This window comes from Hyphopichia burtonii (genome assembly GCF_001661395.1).
Source record: "Hyphopichia burtonii NRRL Y-1933 unplaced genomic scaffold HYPBUscaffold_2, whole genome shotgun sequence".
NCBI lineage: Eukaryota > Fungi > Ascomycota > Pichiomycetes > Serinales > Debaryomycetaceae > Hyphopichia > Hyphopichia burtonii.
In genome coordinates, this window is record NW_017963729.1 from 1,269,095 (window position 1) to 1,289,465 (window position 20,371).

Consider the following 20,371-nt stretch of genomic DNA (forward strand, 5'->3'; position numbering starts at 1 on the left):
ATAAAGCATGTAGTATAGATCAGGCCCATAGCAATTTCGATAATCGGGGTTTGAATGTTTTTTTGTTTGGTGTACGGATGTTTTTTATAACTTTATATATATATATATATATTTATGTTTCTTCTTATATATTTCATTATCTATACATCTTACATCACAAAGCAGCCATTAGCTTACCAGGGTGATCCTCGTCAATTGGTTTCACTAGTTTACCCAATTTGTAGATTTTCTTAACAAAACCTTTAGTATCTAAAACCACCAAATCAGCATCACATCCAGCATTTAAAAATCCTTTACAATCTTGTTTACCAATTGATATCGAGGGGGTATTAGTAACGGTCTTAACCGCTTTGGCAAGAGGAACGTTAGCCCATTTCATTAAGTTTCTAACACATTGAGGTAAGGTGGTAGCAGCACCGGCTAAAGTTTTGGTTCCTTTTAAATAAAGAATTGGACCAGTCTTGGTAATTTCTTGTTGATCCCATTTATAAGTACCATCGGGTAAACCAATTAAATGCATTGCATCAGTGACAAGTATACATTTATCTGGATTTGAGCGATAAGCAAAAGTAACCATAGAAGGATCGACATGAACACCATCACTTATTAAACCAAAATATGGCGTTTGTTCTGTCTTAGGATTGGTGATTAGTCCAACTACTCCAACATCACGATGATGCGGTTGAGGCATGGCATTATATAAATGAGTCACCATAGTGGCACCTGATTCGACGGCTTTTAATCCAGTTTGATAATCACTAGTAGTATGACCAATTGAAAAAGTAATATTTTTCAGCTTAATTTTAGGTATCAATTCTAAAACACCATCGATTTCTGGTGCTGCAGTTAATATGCAAACATTATTAATTAAATTCTCTTCTCCATAAACTTCTTCTAATTTGCTTTTGCTTTTAGCATCGACAAAAGTCTCTGGTGGATGACATCCTTTCTTTTTGATATTTATAAATGGACCCTCTATATGAGCCCCCAATGAATCACATTGCTCTCTGGATCTTCCTTCTTGATATATTGGTAGCACTTTTTCATAAACCTCCGGGAAATTAGAAGTAACCGTTGGACACATCGAAGTAACTCCCGTTTTCAAATATTTATTCATACAATCTTTATAAAAATTCTTGAATTGTTTAACATCTTCCAAAGTTGATTCTCCGTTCAAAGATGAGAAATTTAATCCATAGATTCCGTTATTTTGAATATCAATGTACCCAGGTGCTAAAATATTTCCTTCCAAATCAACAATACTAACTTTTGCATTAGCCGGAATATCATCAACTATTATCCCCTTATCGTTATCAACATAAAGATCGGTATTAGCGTAAAGAACTCCGTTATCACAAAGATGAGTGTTTGTGAACTTAGTATATGACATTTTGCAATTATTATTCTTTGTAAAGTGGCCATTAATTGAAATGTCCGGAAATCACATTATTATATATCTCCTAAGTGAAAAGTTTAAGGCCCATACTTTCACTTGATCATCGCTTTATCTTTATGCCTTTCCTTCCGCAATGTCGCATTCTGCAACATTAACGTTGCAAAAACCCCAACCTGCAAATCCTGCAACCTGTAATTTTCCTGTTGATGTTACATTGTGGAAAATGTAACATCGATCAGGTTATATGGGGTTGCATAGATATATTAATTGTTTGACTTAAGTACTTGGTAGTTTGGCTCAAGTAATTAGTTGTTTGATCCAGGTCTTTACTAGTTTGAATTCCTATCTCGATTGTTGGTGTATAATGAAACAGGCCATCTTTAGTAGAGCAGAAGACGCTTCTGAGTATCTTGCTAATCATATCATTGATAAGATCAATGAATTTAATCCAAGTGCTTTAAAACCATTTGTATTAGGGTTACCAACTGGTTCATCTCCAGAAGGGGTCTATGCTAAGTTGATTGAGGCTAACCGTCAAGGGAAAGTTAGTTTTCAGAATGTTGTCACTTTCAATATGGATGAATATATTGGGTTATCTCCAAGTCATAATCAATCATATCATTATTTTATGTATGATAAGTTTTTCAATCATATCGATATTCCAAGACAAAATATCCATATTTTGAATGGATTGAGTAAAGACATTGAAGCCGAATGTGCAAACTACGAAGCTAAAATCAAATCATTTGGTAGAATCAATTTATTTATGGGAGGTTTAGGACCCGAAGGTCATCTTGCATTTAATGAAGCTGGTAGTAAACGAGAATCTAGAACGAGAAAAGTTGAATTGGTTAAGTCTACTATCAAAGCCAATTCAAGATTTTTCAGCAATGATGAATCAAAAGTACCAAAATATGCATTATCAGTTGGTATAAGCACTATATTGGATAATTCTGATGAAATTGTTTTGATTGTTTTAGGTGAACTGAAGAAATTTGCCTTAGATAAAACTATTTGGGGTACAAAGAATGATTCTAACTATCCATCTCTGTATTTACAAGACCATTCTAATGTTTTAATTGTTTGTGATCATTCAGCTGCTGGATTAAAAGCAAAATTATAAAAAAGTAAGGAAATTTTTATATTAAATATATATACTGTATACTTATTTATTGTAATAAGCAGCTCCAATTGCAGCTCCGACTATAGAACTATTTTCAACCCATTTGAAATCAATTTTTATATTTAAATTTTTAACGGCTTCATTTTCATTAACAAATTCCAAGATTAAGTTACGATAAGAATGGAAATATAATAATACTGAACCAACATAACCAATTTTGATCAATTTTGAATTTTCATCATTTGAAATCTCTTGATGATGGCTAAATAATTTAATAAATGCTATAATACTTGCTGCCACAATAAATGCAGCTCTTTTAATAACACAATCAATTAATTTTTTCAATTGAATAATATCATCATTAGATATATTTGACCAATTATATGTAGATTCCAATTTTAACTTAATCAAATCAAAATCATTAGTTTCTGAGATATAACACATTAATTCACCAGTGAACCCAATATATTCTTTAGAAAGTAAATTGAAATCAGATTGATTCTTAAAAATTTTCTTCAATTCGATTAATTCGCTTAGCATTAACCTTGTTAATTCTGGTAAATATCTGCCACTAGTCATCAATTCCAGGGGTTGGAATAGCGTATTTAATACTGGATCGACTGTCATATGGGGTTTAAAATGCAAATTTGATAAATTATATTTAAATCTTGAATCAATAATTTCATCATATTTATTAGAAATATCATCAAGTAATGAGCTTCCAAATAGCGAAAGTTCAGTATTTAATAAAACTGCTTTTTCATCATCAATTCTTTTAGATAAATGCATTTTATTTGTTGGTAATGAACAGCACATATTAAATCCAGTACCTAATACCATTGCTAATTTAGTATATTTATCAATGAAAGTCCCGGCTGCATAAACTGCCAAGGAATCGTTCACAATAACTTTGATATCTATTTGGATATTAAAATTTAAATTCATACAACTTTCTAAAATTTCTTTTAAATCATGATTATGAATTTCTGGTGATATAGTGTAACCTTTAGCAACAAAATTAATCCTTCCGTTATTATGAGCAGTGGTGGTTAATGGGAATGACCAAGTTATCCCAGTATTAATAACTGAATTTAAAGAAATAACTTTTTGATTATTAAGAATTTCTTCGATCTTAGAACCTATCCATTTGAAAAAATTTGAATCAATCATTTTAAATGAATCATCGATTTCCCATTTCTTCTCTATTATACAATGGATTCTATTGGATCGGTCACAAGACTCATTCTTTGGTGGTGGGTCAATGCTAATAACTGCTATTCTCAAAGTTGATCCACCAACATCAATAACCAAATAATCCCCTTGTTCATCTCCAGTAGGTTGTATATTATAATTAGGTAACATAGTAATCTTTGAATTTTCTAATAAGGCTTCATTGAAACACTCAACCAAATGACTGGAATGACTATCTAATTTGGAAGAATGGATATTCTGATTAAATAAATTGATCATTTCTTCTAGTTCCTGATGACTTTGATCCGAAGTTATCGAATCAACTGATAACGAATCAGATTCCTCAAAGCTTAAATGGTGATCATTTATACTTATCGCATTCTTGATAACGCTGGGATCCATATCAGAATCCTCTTTCTTCAATATATCAGCCCTTTGTGTAATCGAAGTATCGTTGATTGAAGTAGTAGACAGTAAAGTAGTCATTATAATATTTAATTTAAGATAAAATATTCTTTAACAAAATATTATAAAAAGACAAACAGGAATTATACTGTTTTAAATAACCTCATCTACTTATATTGTTAAGTTCTATATTATAGTAACGTAGTAATCAAGTCTAAAAAGTAACAGTAACACCAAAAAGAAAAAAAAAACATCCAAAAAAAATTGAATTTCCAAAGGAGCGACTCAACTACCACAATAACTCAAATTACTGGCTTAACTCAACATTAACAAATCGATCTCATTCCTTCTCAGCTCGAGGCAGGGGAAGTAACATTTAGATAAACGAAGGTAAAAGTGCTACAGTACTACAAAGCACGGAATATTACACCAGACTAAAAGATAGTTGAGGGTTACATTTTGTTTTGATGTTACATTTGATTCCGGTTGTATTTTTGTTACTGTCTCAAGTTATAACTTATATTGTAGTGCTCAAGTATATTAACTTATTTTGTAGTAATGTATTAGATTGTATTAACTTATATATATTGTTATATATTGTAACCATTAATTATTTAAATCGTCCAATTCGATTTCTTCAGTGGGGGATTTCTTGTTGCTGATCTTATTCAAGTTGTGACCGTGTTGTGCTGGGTCGTCAATGACAAATTCTTTTAATTTTTGTTTGGCTATATCAAGGGCTTCATCAAGCATTCTTTGGCCAACGGCCATGGCAGGCTTTAAAAGATTCAACAGGTACATCACGTAGACTGCACCTCCGAGAAGAATGAGTAAGGTGAAGAAAAGTGGGTTTCGTAAAATTGCCATGAATTCGTTCCATCCCAAGACTAGGATAATTAAGTAAATGTAGTAAGGTATTTGGGTTACATGTTGTATGATGGATCTCTTGGTTTCAACGAACTTAGCATCAACTTCTCTTTTGAACTTATTAAGAACGAGTTGTTTTTCTTCTTCATTCACGATTATACTGAATGAATCACTGCTAATTTCTTCATCTTCATCTTCACTGTCGGTATAAGAAGCTTGAACTTGTTCAGTTTCGTTAATAGTGGTGTATTTTTGTTTTAAATGTTTATTAAAAATGTCGTACTCCGGTTTGATATCTTTACCATTACTCAATTTAGCTCTGGTTAATATAGGTAAGATTTGCAAAGAGAATTTTTTAGCTTTTTCGAAACTTGATTCTAATTCAGTTGAATTTTCGTATAATTTAGGTAATCCGTTATCGTCATATCTGAATTTATCATCGAATCTATCTTGTAAAATATTGATTAACCCATCTTTCAGAATATATTTATGAATCGAATCATAAAAATTAACCCAACTTTTAAATTTAAATGATTCAATTGCTAAATTATTTAATTTATCACTTGTACCTAATCCAAAATCATATTCATCAGTAGAACTTTCATATTTACTTAAAACTTCTTTAGTTAATTGATTAAACTTATTTAAAATGGTATCCCAAGTATCATCTTTTAAATCTCCTAATTCAAAAGTAATGGCTTTAACCAAGCCATTATTAACTTTCTTAACCGATTTGTTTATAGTATTATTTAATTCAATCAATTGTTGTTTACTTATTAACTCTTCCACTTGTTTATTCAACTTATCTTCATAACCGGTGGTATCTAACTCTCCTCCTAAGGATAAGAATTTTAAAGCTTTGGAATATTCTTGAGTATATTTATTTGACAATGAAACAACTCCATCTTGGAAATTTTTACCGGGTAAATTTCTCTTACCAGAATTTAAAACATTAGTGAAAAGTTTGATAGTATTCCCAAGTAAATATTGTGCATAAGCTTCAAAAATTTCTTTAAATTTATCATTTAACTTCCCAATTAATGTAATTCTTTTTTGTTCATAAATTGATTGATTATATCTTGATGCTGATACATCAAAATTTTCCAAAACATCATTTTTCAAATCAATAAATGATAAACCTAAATCTTCATAATCAATATCATCAGTTAATTTTTCATTTAATTTTGGAATTTTAATTAAATGTTGTTCATTAAATTTTAATAAAAATTCTTCATAAACATTACTTAAAATTTCGTCACATTTAAATTTTGCAACTAATATTTGTTGAGTTGGTAAGTCCAAATCTTTATTATTATCAATTTGATCCCAACAATTTTCTGCGTATAATGTCCATCCATCAATTGGAATTTCATGATGATATTGAGGTTTAAATAAATATTCGGCATTATCCTTATTAATTACTCGATCTCCTAATAATTGAACATCATTAGCAAAATTCTCCGGTTGTAATACTTTATGACCTAATGTATGAAATGAAATATCGAAAAAATCTTCAAATTTCATATGACTCAATTCATTTGGTTTATTCAAGTTATCCCACATATTTATTAAATCTTGAGTTACAGTACTTGCTAAATTTTCTTTAGGTGTAACCCCAATATGATCTCTAATTACAAAAAGTAATAAAACTTTATGATTATTTGATTTATTCAATTTAGCTTTACCAAATAAGGTTAAGTTAACTTCAAATACAGTCTTCAATAATCCCATATTAGCACCTTGATATAACCCAATTTGGGTTTCCCAAACATTAATGATCAAAATTTCCGAGGTTGATAAAGCAAATAATGCTGCTTTTCTTTCAAAATCTTGATCTTCTCCTCTCTCTCTACCATCAGTACCTTCAACATCCATAACGAATATATTCTCATTTTGACTTTTTAAATGTTTGGTATTACTCACCGTGGGTGCATAAGCCATCCAAATCCCTTTGGTAGTTTGTTGACGTCTAGTTTCATCCATCACATCAAAGTTAGTATTAAATAACCTATTCAACAAAGTTGATTTCCCGGTAGATTGGGATCCAAACACAGAAATTACATGATACTTCTTATCATTAGATGCTGAAGGGGTTGATTTAGTTATATAGTCCAATAAATTAGGATTGAACTCTTTAGCTTCGTTAATTACTTGAATTGCATCTTGAATATGATGTTCTTCAATTGGAACAAAGGACGATGAGGATGAATGAGGTGAAATGTTTTCATTCATCTCTAAGTTTGGTGGTGGTAGTTGACTATCTGACATGTTCTCTGGTATAGTCTTTCCAATTTAAACTAAATCAACTAAACTTGTTGTTAACAACTGGGGTAGATTGATTCTCAGGCTTTTTTGTTGACCCGCGACCACAAATCATCATTGTGAATTTTCTATGGTACACGATAATTTTTCAATTTCAGACTAGCTACACGTGAATTTTGTTGACCATTAGGAAGTTTCCGTCTATTTACAAGCTTCAACCGTTGGTAAACGATCGAAAAAAGTATATACAAAGTGAAAAGAGACGATCACATGATGTTGACTTCGTTTGCAATTGCTGTTAAACGATCTCTAGCAGTCCTTCTCATCCCAAGGTAGTTCATATCGAAAACCGATCTACCTTGGGTAATTGATCTTAATCTTGATAAGTAGCCAATCATTTCTCTCAATGGGGTTTCAGCAAGAATCACCTTCTTGTTTTCAAAATCTAGCCCGTTCAATTTTGATTTTTTCAAAGTATAATCAGGAGGTAAGTAGATCCTTTCAGCTTCTTCATTAGCCCAAGTGAGGGCATCGAGATTTTCACTATTTTCATCTTCAATTGAAGTGATAACTGCTTGACATTTTTGGGTCAAGTCGTGGGTGACTTCACCCACGCTTTCTGATCCAACGTAGACTTTTGTTTCCATATACGGTTCTAATACTGTGAAGGATGTTTTATTGTTTTCGTACATTTCATTAATATGTTCTCTTAAACAACGACGTCCGAGATCAAGCAAAGTATTTGGTTGGAAATTCTTATTCTCGATTGGGAAGTCCCAAGATTTTATTCTAACCACTGTTGAATGCAATGGGAATCCTAGAATTGGACCACCCATCTGTAGAGCAGTATAACACCCTTGGATTATACTATCTTGTAATACCTCAAGAGAGTAATCGGGCTTCCATCTTCTATCTTCAATTGCTTGATACATGTGAGCTGGGGTAGCACTTGGTTCTATTATAATGATATTATTCTCTTGTTGTAATATCTCAGCACCCTCTTCTTCCGCAAATGTAGTCTCTTCTGCATTACCTTCGAAAGTATCTAATTGGATCTCAACTTTAATATTTTCATCTTCATTCGATATTAATGTATGGCTTTGCATGCTTGGTTTTGCAACTGTTTCTTTGTAACTCACTGCAACATCGGTTAATCTAACATTGACTTTCATATCTTTGACTAATCTTTCTTTCAAAATTTCTAAATGTAATTCACCCATCCCACTTATAATAGTTTGGCCCATATCTTCATCCAAGGTAACTTTCAAAGATGGGTCTTCTCTTTGAAGAATCTTTAAACATTGGTCCATATGTCTTTCATCACCAGTAGTTAAAGGTTCTAATGAAGAGTTGAATAAAGGGGGTGGTATATCAATAGGCAACATCTTTAAACTAGACTCTAATTCATTAAATAGCTTACTATTACCAGAACCGTGTGAAACTAAAGTATCTCCAGTCATTAATTCATCTTCTAATCCTAAAATAACCCCAATACTACCGGAATCAATATAATCAACTGGTTCTGGAGAATCCCCATGCATCAATAACAATTTCTTCACATTTAATTTCTTACCAGTTCTGGTGTTTATCACCGTTGAGTTTGAGTTAAGCTTCCCGCTATAAACTCTGAAAAAAGTCATAACACCTCTTGTGGCGTGGGTCATGACTTTAAACGCTAAGGCAACAGTTAGATTACGGTTCTTATTGATAATTAAGCCTCTGCTTGGATCCCAACTAGTTGGAACCGGGATTTCTTGACTAACTTGATTATCCTTACTTCTTTTTGTCTTTTTGACTCTTTTGTTGGAGGATATTTCTGGAACTTTTATTTGAAGTGGTGAAGGACTGAATTGAATAATTCCATCCATAAGAGGTTGGACCCCAATGTTTTTGAAGGATGATCCACAGAAAACTGGAGTTACAAAGTTTTCAACTGTAGCCTTTTTTATTGCCTTGATCAATAACTGACTGTTGAATTTCATAGGGTCTTCTTCACATTCTTCCAAGGCATCAATGAAAGAGTCGTCAAATTCAGATAGTGTTTCAATCATTGACATTCTACTATTGCTTATAACGTCGAATAATTCTGGGTATTTGGAAGACTCGGATTCAATATCAATAATTGTTATTTCATTTCCATTGGCATCTTTAGCTGGTTCCCATTTCAATAATTTCTTGTGAATTATATCAATCACTCCTGAAAATTCATGATCATTTTGTTCAGTTTTTTCGAAATACGGAACATTGCATAAAACCACACGGGTTTGTAGCTTCTGAACAATCTCTTTTACCGTTCTACTAAAACCTGCTCCTTCTCGATCCATCTTATTTACATAAGCAATTTTTGGTATACCCAAGGCATTAGCTTGTTTCCATACTTTTTCAGTTTGTGCCTCCACACCTGCTACCCCATCTAAAATCGTAACTGCACTATCAAGAACCCGCAAGGACCTTATAACTTCAAATGTAAAATCTGCATGACCCGGGGTATCGATTATATTAATCTTATGATTATTCCAGGGAATTGAAATAGCAGCCAGCTGAATAGTAATTCCTCTTTGTTTTTCACTTGGCAAGTAATCAGTGACAGTGTCTCCTTCGTCTACGTTACCTATGCGTTTGGTTTTACCACTGTAGTACAACATTCTTTCTGTTGTTGTTGTTTTACCGGCATCGATATGTGCTATGATCCCAATGTTCTTGGTTCTAATTGGTGGAACCTTGTTCAAGCTAGACTCGAGTCGAGTTGCTGACGAATGAAGAAACCGACCAATACTTTGGGAGATCCCCCGACTGAACAGGGGTTTCAAATTGGCCGATATAAGCATCATATACTTATAATGATTATTAGTTGTAGTATCACTCTGAAAAATATGAAAAATAGAGAAAAAAAAAATGTAACTTGAAATGCTAATAGTGCGCGAGATAAAAACAGACTGCAAAATAATTATAAGCTGATTTCTGAAATAGTTTCGAATTTCTTCTTGATTGAAGCAAGTAGGTGCTTGTGGTTCTTTGGGAATGTAGAATTGGTAAAAATCCTTGCTTTAAATTGGACGAGTTCAATTCATTTTTACCAGATTTGTAAAAAATTGAAACTAATTGGAGGAAACCATCACTAGGGTTCTTTGAAGACCCCGATTTTCCTTAAAAACTGATATTTTGTACTCCTAATTTTTAGAGCAAAGGTTTATTTGATCTGTTGTCAATCTGATCTGATCTTTTTGGCTTTGCCATAATGCTGAAAAGGTGGAGATACTTTCGAGATATGAAAATACTAAAAAAAAATCTTACTTTGTTCAAGAAAACATCTTGTAGTTGATTTCTGATAAGCTTGAGAGACTACCAGAACAGAATAGGTTTCTAATTCAAGAACTTGGATTAGAAAACATTAGAATTGATCCATCCCCAGGTATTAAAATAATTTGGGCATATCTTCAATGTTTTTCAGGTTTTTGAAGCAAGACATCCTATTTTTGCAAAACTTACATATACCTTTTGAAAAACAGTAGAAAATAGGTCTTGTTCAAAGATTTTGATTTATTATCTAGAAATTTTGTAATTGTTTTACTTGCCCTCTTAGCAGTAAAAAATCCAACAAATTGTGTTATATCCGCCATATAGCCAAGTGGAGAGTTTCCTTTCGGCAACTGTTCTTTCGGCAGAAATGGCCGCGATTTTGAGGTGCGAGGTTCGAACCTGCTCAGAGAGGGTTTGTGGTCTAGTGGTATGATTTACGCTTAGGGAGTTTTACACTGTTCTATTAAATTGCGTAAGGTCCCGGGTTCGATTCCCGGCAAACCCCACTGTTTTTTTTTTGGCACGTACTGACTCAACATACTTAGAGTTTTCCGAACTACACTAGATTCCAGTGCGTTTGGCAGCACAAGTAGCCATTCTTTTTGTTGTCTTGACATGAAAAAATGTCAAAAAACGTTTTTCGCAATTTCGTTGTACCTTCCAAAATGAGACAATAAGCCGTTAGGGTTGGTTTTTCTTGCTTAGCAAAGTAGACTTTAAAGACCGGAATGAAGAGGGTAGCTTCGGTAAATCGAATAGCACTCGCAAAGGGTATAATAAAAAACGGGGTCAAGGAACCAAACGAAACTAGAGCATAACGGTTGCATTGATTAGAAATGCGATCGGAATGCCGATTGTAATTTTTTAGCAACAATTTGAATTGGAATGATTAACTGGCAAAACCAGTGAATCTCTCACTGTGAGCTCTAACAGAGCCATTCTCATTCAGCATACTGTCTCTCAAGTTAGACTAGTGGGTATTTGGTTGTATATACTTCAGCCGTGGGGACTGCCAACCGGTTCGGAGAATCCTGTTGAGTTACCGAGATTGACAGTGCGTGTCCCGAGCTCTTCGCTGAACCCTTTATTTCCACCAACCTTGAACAGGTTCCATTCAGCGTCTGAGTCATCCGAAGGTGGTCTGAAGTATTTCACAGCCATTGAATAAAGTATATCGGAACCTCCGATTGTACCTTCGGTTATTCTGCTGTCAATATATCCTCATCGGGAAATCCCATCGGCATGCCGACTCACGACTCGCACATAAGGTTAACTAAAAAATTTTCTTTTTTTAATTTCTTCTATAAGAAACGGCTTTACTTCAATTACTCATTTCTAGAATTGTATTTAAGTAAGTCAAGATCCTATGGGTTATGAAAGCATTTTAATATAGAAGCAATAAACTAAAAACAAAAGGGCATATCATGAGTTTGCATAGTCAGAATTCACAAGAATCAAAGCCGAAACAAGAGATGGAGACTCCATTAGATCTAGAAGAAGATTTACCACGTCACAATACCAACCGTACATTAGATGCCGGGGAGTCAATGAGTAGAATGTCACAGTATGAAGAAGCCAATTCTTCAGAGGATTATGAAAAACAAGAAGCTAATGATAATAAACCATTGGAAGAAATACCCGATGGTGGTAGAGGATGGATAGTTGTTCTCGGAGTTTTTCTATTGAATTTTGGATCTTGGGGTGCTAATAGTGGGTTTGCAATTTATCTTAATTACGATTTAAGTAATCATGTCTTTAAAGGTGCAACTAAAGTAGATTATGCTTTAATTGGTGGGTTTGCGCTCGGTTTAGGTATTATATTTTGTCCTTTTATAAATTATTTACAAGGTATATTAGGTACTAGAGGACTTATTTTATTAGGTAATATCTTACAATTTGCTGGTGTTTTCATGGCAAGTTTTACTAAAAAATTATGGCAATTATATTTAACTCAAGGGGTTTTAAATAGTTTTGGTTTAGCTTGTATATCATTACCAGCTATTACTTTACTTCCTCAATGGTTTAAGAAAAGAAGAACTTTTGCCGGGGGTCTTGGTACCGGTGGTTCAGGAATTGGGGGGATTGTTTTCAATCTTGGTATGCAGAAAGTTTTGCAAGCAAGATCAGTTTGGTGGGCTTTAAGAGCTCAAAGTATTCTTTGTCTCGGTATTATTTCAATTGGGATCTTATTAGTGAAAGCAAGAACTGAGAGGAAAATCGAATTTACTGCTTTTGATAAACAAGTTGCAAAATGTGCCGGATTTTATCTTTTGGTTATATTCGTTATAACTTGTATGTTTGGTTACGCTATTTGCTTATATACAATGGTTAATTTCACTGTTTCTTTAGGTTATACACCTTATCAGGGATCTATTGCTTCTGCCATGGTTCAAGTTGGTTCATTTTTCGGTAGACCCACTGTTGGTCTCATTTCTGATAAAGTTGGTGCTTTATCAATGGGTTGTATCGTCTATATTTTAACCGCAGTTTTCACTTTGGGAATGTGGTTACCTGCAAGAAACTATGCTACCATCATTGCTTTCAGTATTATAATTGGTCTGATTATGGGTTCTATCTATGGGATCTTACCAGTGATTGTCGCTAGATTGGTTGGTCTTAAAAAATTAAATGTTACTTTCTCCATGATCTGGCTGTTTGTTGGTGGTGCAGGAATTGCTTCTCCAGTAATTGGTCTTGTTTTAACAACCAACTCAATTGGTCCTGATAAATATAGCCATTGTATCATATTTGCTGGTTGTTCATTTGCTGTTTCTGCTTTATGCTTGGTCATCCTTAGAGGTTATATCATAGCAAGAGATAAAATAGCCAATGGTGAATCCGATCCAGATATGGGTCAATTACATTACACTGTTCCCTTCCACCAACCTTTCATGAACTTTTACAAGACGACAGGCTCTACAAAGGTTTGAAATTTTTGCATCATCGATATTGTATATATTCAGTTTTTCTAATCTTTTCGCAATCATTTTTCATTTTTATTATCCTGTTCACTCATGGGTTTCAACTTGCATTATAAAACTTAAACATAGCATCTCAAATCATTTTCAATACTATATTAACTATATGATATTTAATGACATCTCTTTCGTAATTTATATCATTTGTAAAAATCCATACTTGTAGCTAAAATCGCGGAAACGAGTAGTGATTCTTTTTTCGGTACAGTGTTTTTCCTTTTTTTTTTCAGCTTCATCTCATTATCAAAACAAACTTATTACCCGTCTCACTCATAGCTTAGGATTGACAGTCATTTACAACCCTTTAAGAAGTTGCTCAAGAAGCGAGGTTGGTACGGAGCTATTGATATTATGGAAATATGAGTGAACAAAACTCTCTCGAGAATACTAGTCCATCAAAAGATGGTAGTGGTTTGAATATAGCGGCCCAAAACTCAAATCCTAATACCCATAACATTTCAAATTCTCCCCAAATGCCAGAGAATGTACATGATCTAATAGATGTTCCGGAAGGTGAAGGAAGAGAAATTGAAGGCGAGAAGCCTTTGGGTAATGGGAGCTTTGAGTTTGGTCCTTTCGATCCATTCGAGCTTAATAACGGCGATGAGCCTCCACTAAAGAAGACCAAAGTCGAGGAATCCTTCATTCCATCGAACGATAAATCTCCTGAAAACAATAAGCCAGAAGATTCAAAAAAAGGTAATGACCTGGTTGTTGATGAAGCCTCTGTCACGAAAAGTCATGAAATAAAGCCAGAATATGATTCTTCTCTACAGATTGACTCTCTAATTCCTGACGGAATGAAGGACAATAGTTCTAATAATAATCCAGAATTACAAATAGATGAAATGGTTTCTTCCAGTGACAAGACTGTTCAGTCAAAAAATAAAGATTCAGAAGCTGAAGCTAATGCTGTACTGTTCGAAAATAATGATAAGTTACAGATCGATTCCTTTATTCCTGAAAATATTAACCATCTCGATCCGAAAGCGGAAAAGTCTGTTGATACTTTCGAGCCAACCGACTCTTCAGAAGAAAGTAATGGGAAAACGGGCACAAATAATATTCAAGAGAAATCAGAAGAAGACCACATAAGTCCGGTAAAAGAAGGAAGTCAAGGTTATCCATCGACCATGCAGAGTGACCAGTCAAAAGACGGAATCACATCTCAACATGAAGAGCGGTCTCATCCTGCTACCAAGCCTGACGAGTCTGACGCTTTAATCGAATTTAATAAACAAAAAATTCTTCAACATGAACAAGCAAGTATGAACGAATCAACGTCCGAGAGTGCTGTTCCCACTGAAGCACCTCTTACTCATGATCCTGTCCAAAAATCTTCTATTATAAAGAGCGAAGAGCAGATAGGAGACCAGAATCCTCGATCAAACTCAAGCTCACTGCAAGCCACCAGCCAAGCCCAACCTTCTGGTGTCATGCCAGCCAAAATACCTCCTCACTCACCTCCCTTAAACACGAACGATCTTAGTCTGAAAATGACCGATCAAAATCGTTCAGGATCACTTTCCACCTCGGATAATAATGATAAGAATAATCTCTCCAACAATCCTAATGAACATCATAAGATCTCGCCTCAAGTCAGCAGTATATCTAGTCCCAATTTGCAAAATACTAACTCAAACACTCAAGTTCCTGTCACCTCTCATACACCTAGCTCACATTCTAATCCACTTAATTCGCATTTATCTACTTCATTACCTCCAAATACCTCTTATGAAAATGACCAAAAAAGTACATATAATCCATCTCTCCCTAACCCGCCATCAGGCTCGACATATCCACAAAACATTTCAGGAAATTCAACTTATCCGAATATTGAAACTGCTGGAAATCAAACTTTTCCTCCAAGCTATTCCCCTACTTATAATACAAATTCAAATCCGATTCCAATTCTGGGAAACACACCTTCCACCAAATACACGGCTACCAATCAACCAATTTACAATTCCTCCATTCCAAAAGCTCAACCATCAATTTATAACGCTGATTATTATAATTCTCCGAAACCTCCTAGCGCAATACTGTATTCGCCTTATCCAGCAAATACTTCCCTACCTTATAGTCCAGGAACAAGATCACTTCCTCCCACATCAGCCGCCCCACCAATACCTGCACCTCCTCCAATGCCAATAGTGAAAAGGGATAGGCTTGTAATTCTTTACGATTATCCTCGCTTTGCGCATATGAAATCTTATGTTGAAAATGTTAAAAATGTAGTCTATGAAAATACGACAGTGTTAGAAATGGGATCACTCGACAAACTAAAGGGTCCTGAATTCTCCCAGAAAAAGTTCGAAAAACTCAGCTTCGCTATTGAATATAACGATGAATTTGAAAGTAATTTAAAAGCGATTTCTGATTTCATTGAGACGAAACCAAAAGTGATTACTGATGCAGAAGAAATAGCTTACCATTTTCACTTTGATCATCGTAAAAAGTGGGTCGAATACAGAGATTATGAAAAACAAGAATATAAGAGATTTTTAGATGTTTTGAATAAAGTTGCTGGTTCAAAGGTTGTTCAATGTTCGATAATCAATAAATATGAACTTCATACCGTATATTTGACAGAACGAAACGACTTGGCCCAATTGGGTCAAGAAATTCAAGAAGATATACAAAATTGGCCCAATTTAAAAATCTTTGATTATGCTGATAATTATGTGCGTTTCTTACCAGGAGTAAGGTTCCCAAATTCGTTAGAAGTCATAAACATGGGAGGTGGATATTCATTAGAGACTTTATCTGGATTCAAAATGCCACCAAATTTAAAGACATTGAATGTTAATAGTGGATCTATTACAAGTATTGATAATATTGTTTTCCCAATTACACTTGAAAGACTAAGCTTAAGTGATAATAAAATTTATTTTTTGAATTCGGTAGACTTCCCATCAAGACTAACCCACCTTGATATTTCTCAAAACAGAATAGAAACGTTGAAGAATGTTAATTTTCCAAGGAATTTGAAATCGTTATCCGTTTCATTTAATCCAATTGAAAACATTAGAGGAGTTAAGTTTCCCGAGGGTTTAGAGTACTTGGATTTATCATGTATACCGAACGAATCGATGACTGGGGTCAAGTTCCCTGATCTGTTGATTTCATTAAATTTACAACAATCTATGGCTAATACAAGAGGTTTAAAACTACCAGCATTTGTTAAAAAAATTAATTTATCGTCTAATGGAGTAAATAGTATCAATCCATTGAAATTGCCGAATAGTATTGAAAGTTTATATTTGAGTTATAACAATATTAAGACTTTAAATAAAGTGATATTTCCAACAACTTTAAAAGAACTATACCTTGGGAATAATTTGATTACAACACTTAAAAATGTTCAATTTCCAGTTACATTAGAGGTGTTAGACCTTGAGATGGATCCCGATGTTGATGAACAAGAAAAGCATATCACAACTTTGAAAGACGTTGTGCTACCACCCAACTTGAAAACTTTAAAACTCGGATACCACTCAATAAAGTTCATCGAAACTATCGATTTTCCCGTGAACTTAGAGTATTTAAGTTTAGCATACAATGAATTAAAAGTGATAAGAAATGTTAGATTCGGTCCCAACTTGAAAACATTAGATCTTAGTGGTAATCAAGAATTAACCAGTATTGATAATTTGATGATCCCTGAATCAGTAACCGATTTGAGAATACCATCACAATTAGTCAATTATTTACCCATTTATATTGTTGAAAGAGCAAATAGTAACAAGATGGTTATTACAAAATCAGAACCATTTATATAATTTTTTTTTCTAAACCATAACTTCTTACAATGTATTATATAATTTAGATAACCATACAAAATGTATTATATTAAGAATTATTTTGAAAATGAGAAAATGACAATATGAACAAGAAGGTATATCTCAATCTTCTTTTTTTGTAATTCTTTTGTTTTTTTTTTTTTTTTTTTTTATAACTTTTTATTGATATCTATTTATAAAAATACACTAATTAAAGACTTAATCTTCTTCATCAGAAGATTCATTTTCTTCGGCTTCTTTTCTTTCCAAAAGGGCTTGTAATTCAGCATCTTCAGTGGCAGTAACAGCTTTTGGAGCCATAGTAACTTTACAAATACCACCGGCAGCTTCGATAGACTCAGTTATTTTTTCGATAGATTTTTCTAATAATTGGACCCCATGATTTTTATCTAAAGCTTGAGTAGAAATGACGTATAAAGGAGCAGCAACCAATTTAGCTTTGACTTGCATTTGTTCAGTTGATTCATCTTCAGCAGCTTTTAAAGCTTTTTTAATGGCATCAATACCTTCATAACTGAAACAAGAAACTTCGACATCAGCTCTTATTTTAATGGCTTGAGGAGTTAATCTTCTTGAAATGTATAATTTTAATTCTTCCAAAACATCTTTAGTTGGAGGTTCAACTAAATCAAAAATAGTTGGGTCCGTAATTGATAATTTAAAAGCATCGTAAGCATGACCGTATTTTCTACTTAATGGCCAACCAATTGATTGATATAAAGTTTCTAATGGAATATTGAATTTTTCAGCACAATGTCTTAAAATAGAGTGAACTGATTTAGATTTATTATATTTTTCATCACATTTAACGATATCTTCAGCTGAGACTCTTCTTTTTGATAAATCAATATACCCTTTTTCTTTATCAACTCTTAAAACAACAGCAACTTCATTTTTACCAACACGAATTAACTTTTGAATGGAACGAATACGTCTTCTTGATAATTCTGATAATAATACCATCCCTTCAATATTATCGTATTCTAATAATTTAACATAAGCACCCATTTCAGCAATTTCTTGAACATTCACCATAACAACTTCATCCACTTCGGGATACTTGTTTTCGTAAAATCTGCAGTTGGAAGAGCTCATCTTGCTTTCGTTTACTATAAGGTCGGCCTTTAAGCTTGGAGATGTTTAGATATAAAGACTAAAGACTGAATGATTCATCTTCTAAAAGAAAAAAAAAAAAAAAAAAAAAGGAACTGAAAAATTTTTGGTGGAAAAAAAAAAAAAACCGATTACGTAAGGGTATAGTGAGTGTATTATGTAATCGATTTTTTTGCAATTTTGCAATTTTGCAATTTTGCAATCATGAAATCTTATAACAACCACAAACGAATAACAAGTTGAAGAGGCTGTTTAGAAATAGAAGGCGACATGAACCAAAAGCAGTATGTCTTGTATAGAGACTGCAAATTTTCTGTGGAGTCGAGATACAAGATTGAGAAAGTACTAGGTAAAGGGTCTTACGGGACGGTGTGTTCAGCTATTGATAGTAATAGTGAAGAGAAGCTTAGGGTTGCGATTAAGAAGGTGTCTAGGATTTTTGAGAGAGACGTGCTATTGAAACGGGCGATCCGGGAGTTGAAGTTGATGAGACACTTTAAAGGGCATAAAAACGTGAGTTATACCGTACATTGAGATTTAGCGAAGAGGACTAACCGGAGCAGATTGTAAATTTGATTGATATTGATATTGTGTATACTACTCCATACGACGGGTTGTACTGTATGCAAGAGATGGCCGATTATGATTTATCTAAGGTAATTTATTCGTCCAGTCAATTTTCTGAATTTCATATTAAAAACTTCATGTATCAAATGTTATGTGGATTGAAGTACATTCATTCGGCAGATGTTATTCATCGAGACTTGAAGCCGGGGAATATTTTGGTGACGGTTCACGGGGTATTAAAGATCTGTGATTTTGGATTAGCAAGAGGAATAAATATAAATTATTATCAAAAGAAAAAATTTCCACAACCAATAACCAATTATGTGGCCACTAGATGGTATAGAGCACCCGAGTTAATGTTATCGAGTAAAAATTATGGGAAAGCGGTTGATTTATGGGCCGTAGGATGCATTTTATGTGAGTTTTACGGAAGAAAACCATTGTTTGTTGGGAAAGATCAGATGCACCAAATAAACGAAATATTGAAAGTTTTAGGAACTCCCAATCGAGAAATTATTAACAAGTATGGATGGAGATACTTAAATACCAGAACAAGGTATGAGAAAATCGAATTTGATAAAATCTACCCATTTGCAAGTGGGTATCTGATTCATATGATTGATAATCTATTATGCTGGGATCCCTATGAAAGACTAGATGTAAATGAAGCACTTAATCATCCATTTTTAAAACAAGTTAAATCTCAATTCCAAGAATCAGTTTGTTCTAAACCTTTTGATTTCAATTTTGAAAACGAAGCAATTACCCAATCTGATTTGAAAAAAGTCTTGCAACAAGAAGTTGATTCGTTTAAACTTGAAAGATTTAGAAAATAGCTTAAATACGTATTTGTCAATTGAAAGTAGTACTCCACATCCGTACCATTTCCACGTGCAATCGTCTTAGCCGTACATCAGATCTGTTTAAGCTTTGTCCACTTACCTAAAGGTATTAAGGAGAAAATTGGATAAGCATAGTTATTAGGTATTAAGAAAATAAAGTAAGTTTAGGTATTAAGTAGAGTATTCTACATTTGTAGTCTACGTACCGATTGTTTAGTGGATACACTAGTTACTGGATTATCACCTAGTGTCCACTGACTTGGTATGATAAAGTAATAAAAGAGTAGCAGAGTACTAAGCAAGTAGAGTACTAAGCAAGTAGAGTACTAAGCAAGTAGAGTACTAAGCAAGTAGAGTACTAAGCAAGTAGAGTAAGTAGAGTAAAGTAATTTTTGCCCGAGAACCCAGACACCAGGCCCGTAGCCCGACGAATCCCCACAACAATAAGCCGAGGTTTGGTCTAGAAGAGTATTTAAAGCCAGTAGGATCCAAAGCCATTAGAGATTGTTGGGTAAAACATCACA

The 20,371-nt window shown here is 33.6% G+C and overlaps 9 protein-coding genes and 1 non-coding gene across 10 annotated transcripts; 5 read left to right on the plus strand and 5 right to left on the minus strand.

The window, feature by feature from the left end:
- Nucleotides 1-73: 73 nt before the first annotated feature.
- On the minus strand, nt 74-1,394 carry DAC1 (Dac1p). Its single transcript, XM_020220874.1, has one exon. The coding sequence runs from the start codon at nt 1,388-1,390 to the stop codon at nt 155-157; it is 1,236 nt and encodes a 411-aa protein (XP_020077972.1). The 5' UTR covers nt 1,391-1,394; the 3' UTR covers nt 74-154.
- A 366-nt stretch (nt 1,395-1,760) lies between these two features.
- NAG1 (Nag1p) lies at nt 1,761-2,519 on the plus strand (the record flags this gene model as incomplete). The annotated part of the gene is made up of 1 exon (XM_020220052.1): nt 1,761-2,519. The coding sequence occupies one exon, from the start codon at nt 1,761-1,763 to the stop codon at nt 2,517-2,519; it is 759 nt and encodes a 252-aa protein (XP_020077973.1).
- A 42-nt stretch (nt 2,520-2,561) lies between these two features.
- HXK1 (hexokinase 1) lies at nt 2,562-4,112 on the minus strand (the record flags this gene model as incomplete). The annotated part of the gene is made up of 1 exon (XM_020218338.1): nt 2,562-4,112. The coding sequence occupies one exon, from the start codon at nt 4,110-4,112 to the stop codon at nt 2,562-2,564; it is 1,551 nt and encodes a 516-aa protein (XP_020077974.1).
- Nucleotides 4,113-4,721: 609 nt separating this feature from the next.
- Nucleotides 4,722-7,214, minus strand: NAG6 (dynamin-like GTPase; the record flags this gene model as incomplete). Its single annotated transcript, XM_020222158.1, has 1 exon — nt 4,722-7,214. The coding sequence occupies one exon, from the start codon at nt 7,212-7,214 to the stop codon at nt 4,722-4,724; it is 2,493 nt and encodes an 830-aa protein (XP_020077975.1).
- A 296-nt stretch (nt 7,215-7,510) lies between these two features.
- On the minus strand, nt 7,511-10,072 carry MEF2 (Mef2p; the record flags this gene model as incomplete). The annotated part of the gene is made up of 1 exon (XM_020220053.1): nt 7,511-10,072. The coding sequence occupies one exon, from the start codon at nt 10,070-10,072 to the stop codon at nt 7,511-7,513; it is 2,562 nt and encodes an 853-aa protein (XP_020077976.1).
- Nucleotides 10,073-10,954: 882 nt separating this feature from the next.
- Nucleotides 10,955-11,049, plus strand: HYPBUDRAFT_t43. Its single transcript has one exon. It is a non-coding gene; the product is annotated as a tRNA-Pro (tRNA).
- Nucleotides 11,050-11,968: 919 nt separating this feature from the next.
- Nucleotides 11,969-13,611, plus strand: HYPBUDRAFT_160733 (uncharacterized protein; the record flags this gene model as incomplete). Its single annotated transcript, XM_020222503.1, has 3 exons — nt 11,969-12,068; nt 12,177-13,397; nt 13,458-13,611. The coding sequence occupies 3 exons, from the start codon at nt 11,969-11,971 to the stop codon at nt 13,472-13,474; spliced, it is 1,338 nt and encodes a 445-aa protein (XP_020077977.1). The 3' UTR covers nt 13,475-13,611.
- Nucleotides 13,612-15,726: 2,115 nt separating this feature from the next.
- Nucleotides 15,727-17,304, plus strand: HYPBUDRAFT_106182 (uncharacterized protein; the record flags this gene model as incomplete). Its single annotated transcript, XM_020218466.1, has 1 exon — nt 15,727-17,304. The coding sequence occupies one exon, from the start codon at nt 15,727-15,729 to the stop codon at nt 17,302-17,304; it is 1,578 nt and encodes a 525-aa protein (XP_020077978.1).
- Nucleotides 17,305-17,481: 177 nt separating this feature from the next.
- On the minus strand, nt 17,482-18,420 carry SUI2 (translation initiation factor eIF2 subunit alpha; the record flags this gene model as incomplete). The annotated part of the gene is made up of 1 exon (XM_020220875.1): nt 17,482-18,420. One exon carries the CDS (start codon nt 18,418-18,420, stop codon nt 17,524-17,526), a length of 897 nt encoding a protein of 298 aa, XP_020077979.1. The 3' UTR covers nt 17,482-17,523.
- Nucleotides 18,421-18,702: 282 nt separating this feature from the next.
- CSK1 (mitogen-activated protein kinase) lies at nt 18,703-20,055 on the plus strand. The gene is made up of 2 exons (XM_020222504.1): nt 18,703-18,951; nt 19,002-20,055. Exons 1-2 carry the CDS (start codon nt 18,709-18,711, stop codon nt 19,839-19,841), a joined length of 1,083 nt encoding a protein of 360 aa, XP_020077980.1. The 5' UTR covers nt 18,703-18,708; the 3' UTR covers nt 19,842-20,055.
- The last annotated feature ends 316 nt before the right edge of the window (nt 20,056-20,371 follow it).

What these genes read in the sequence shown, in the direction of transcription:
- DAC1 (XM_020220874.1), bottom strand. Translation starts at nt 1,390, where the DNA reads ATGTCATATACTAAGTTCACAAACACTCATCTTTGTGATAACGGAGTT.
- CSK1 (XM_020222504.1), top strand. Translation starts at nt 18,709, where the DNA reads ATGAACCAAAAGCAGTATGTCTTGTATAGAGACTGCAAATTTTCTGTG. An exon ending in ACTTTAAAGGGCATAAAAAC is followed by an intron (nt 18,952 to 19,001) that starts GTGAGTTATACC and finishes TAACCGGAGCAG; the next exon opens with ATTGTAAATTTGATTGATAT.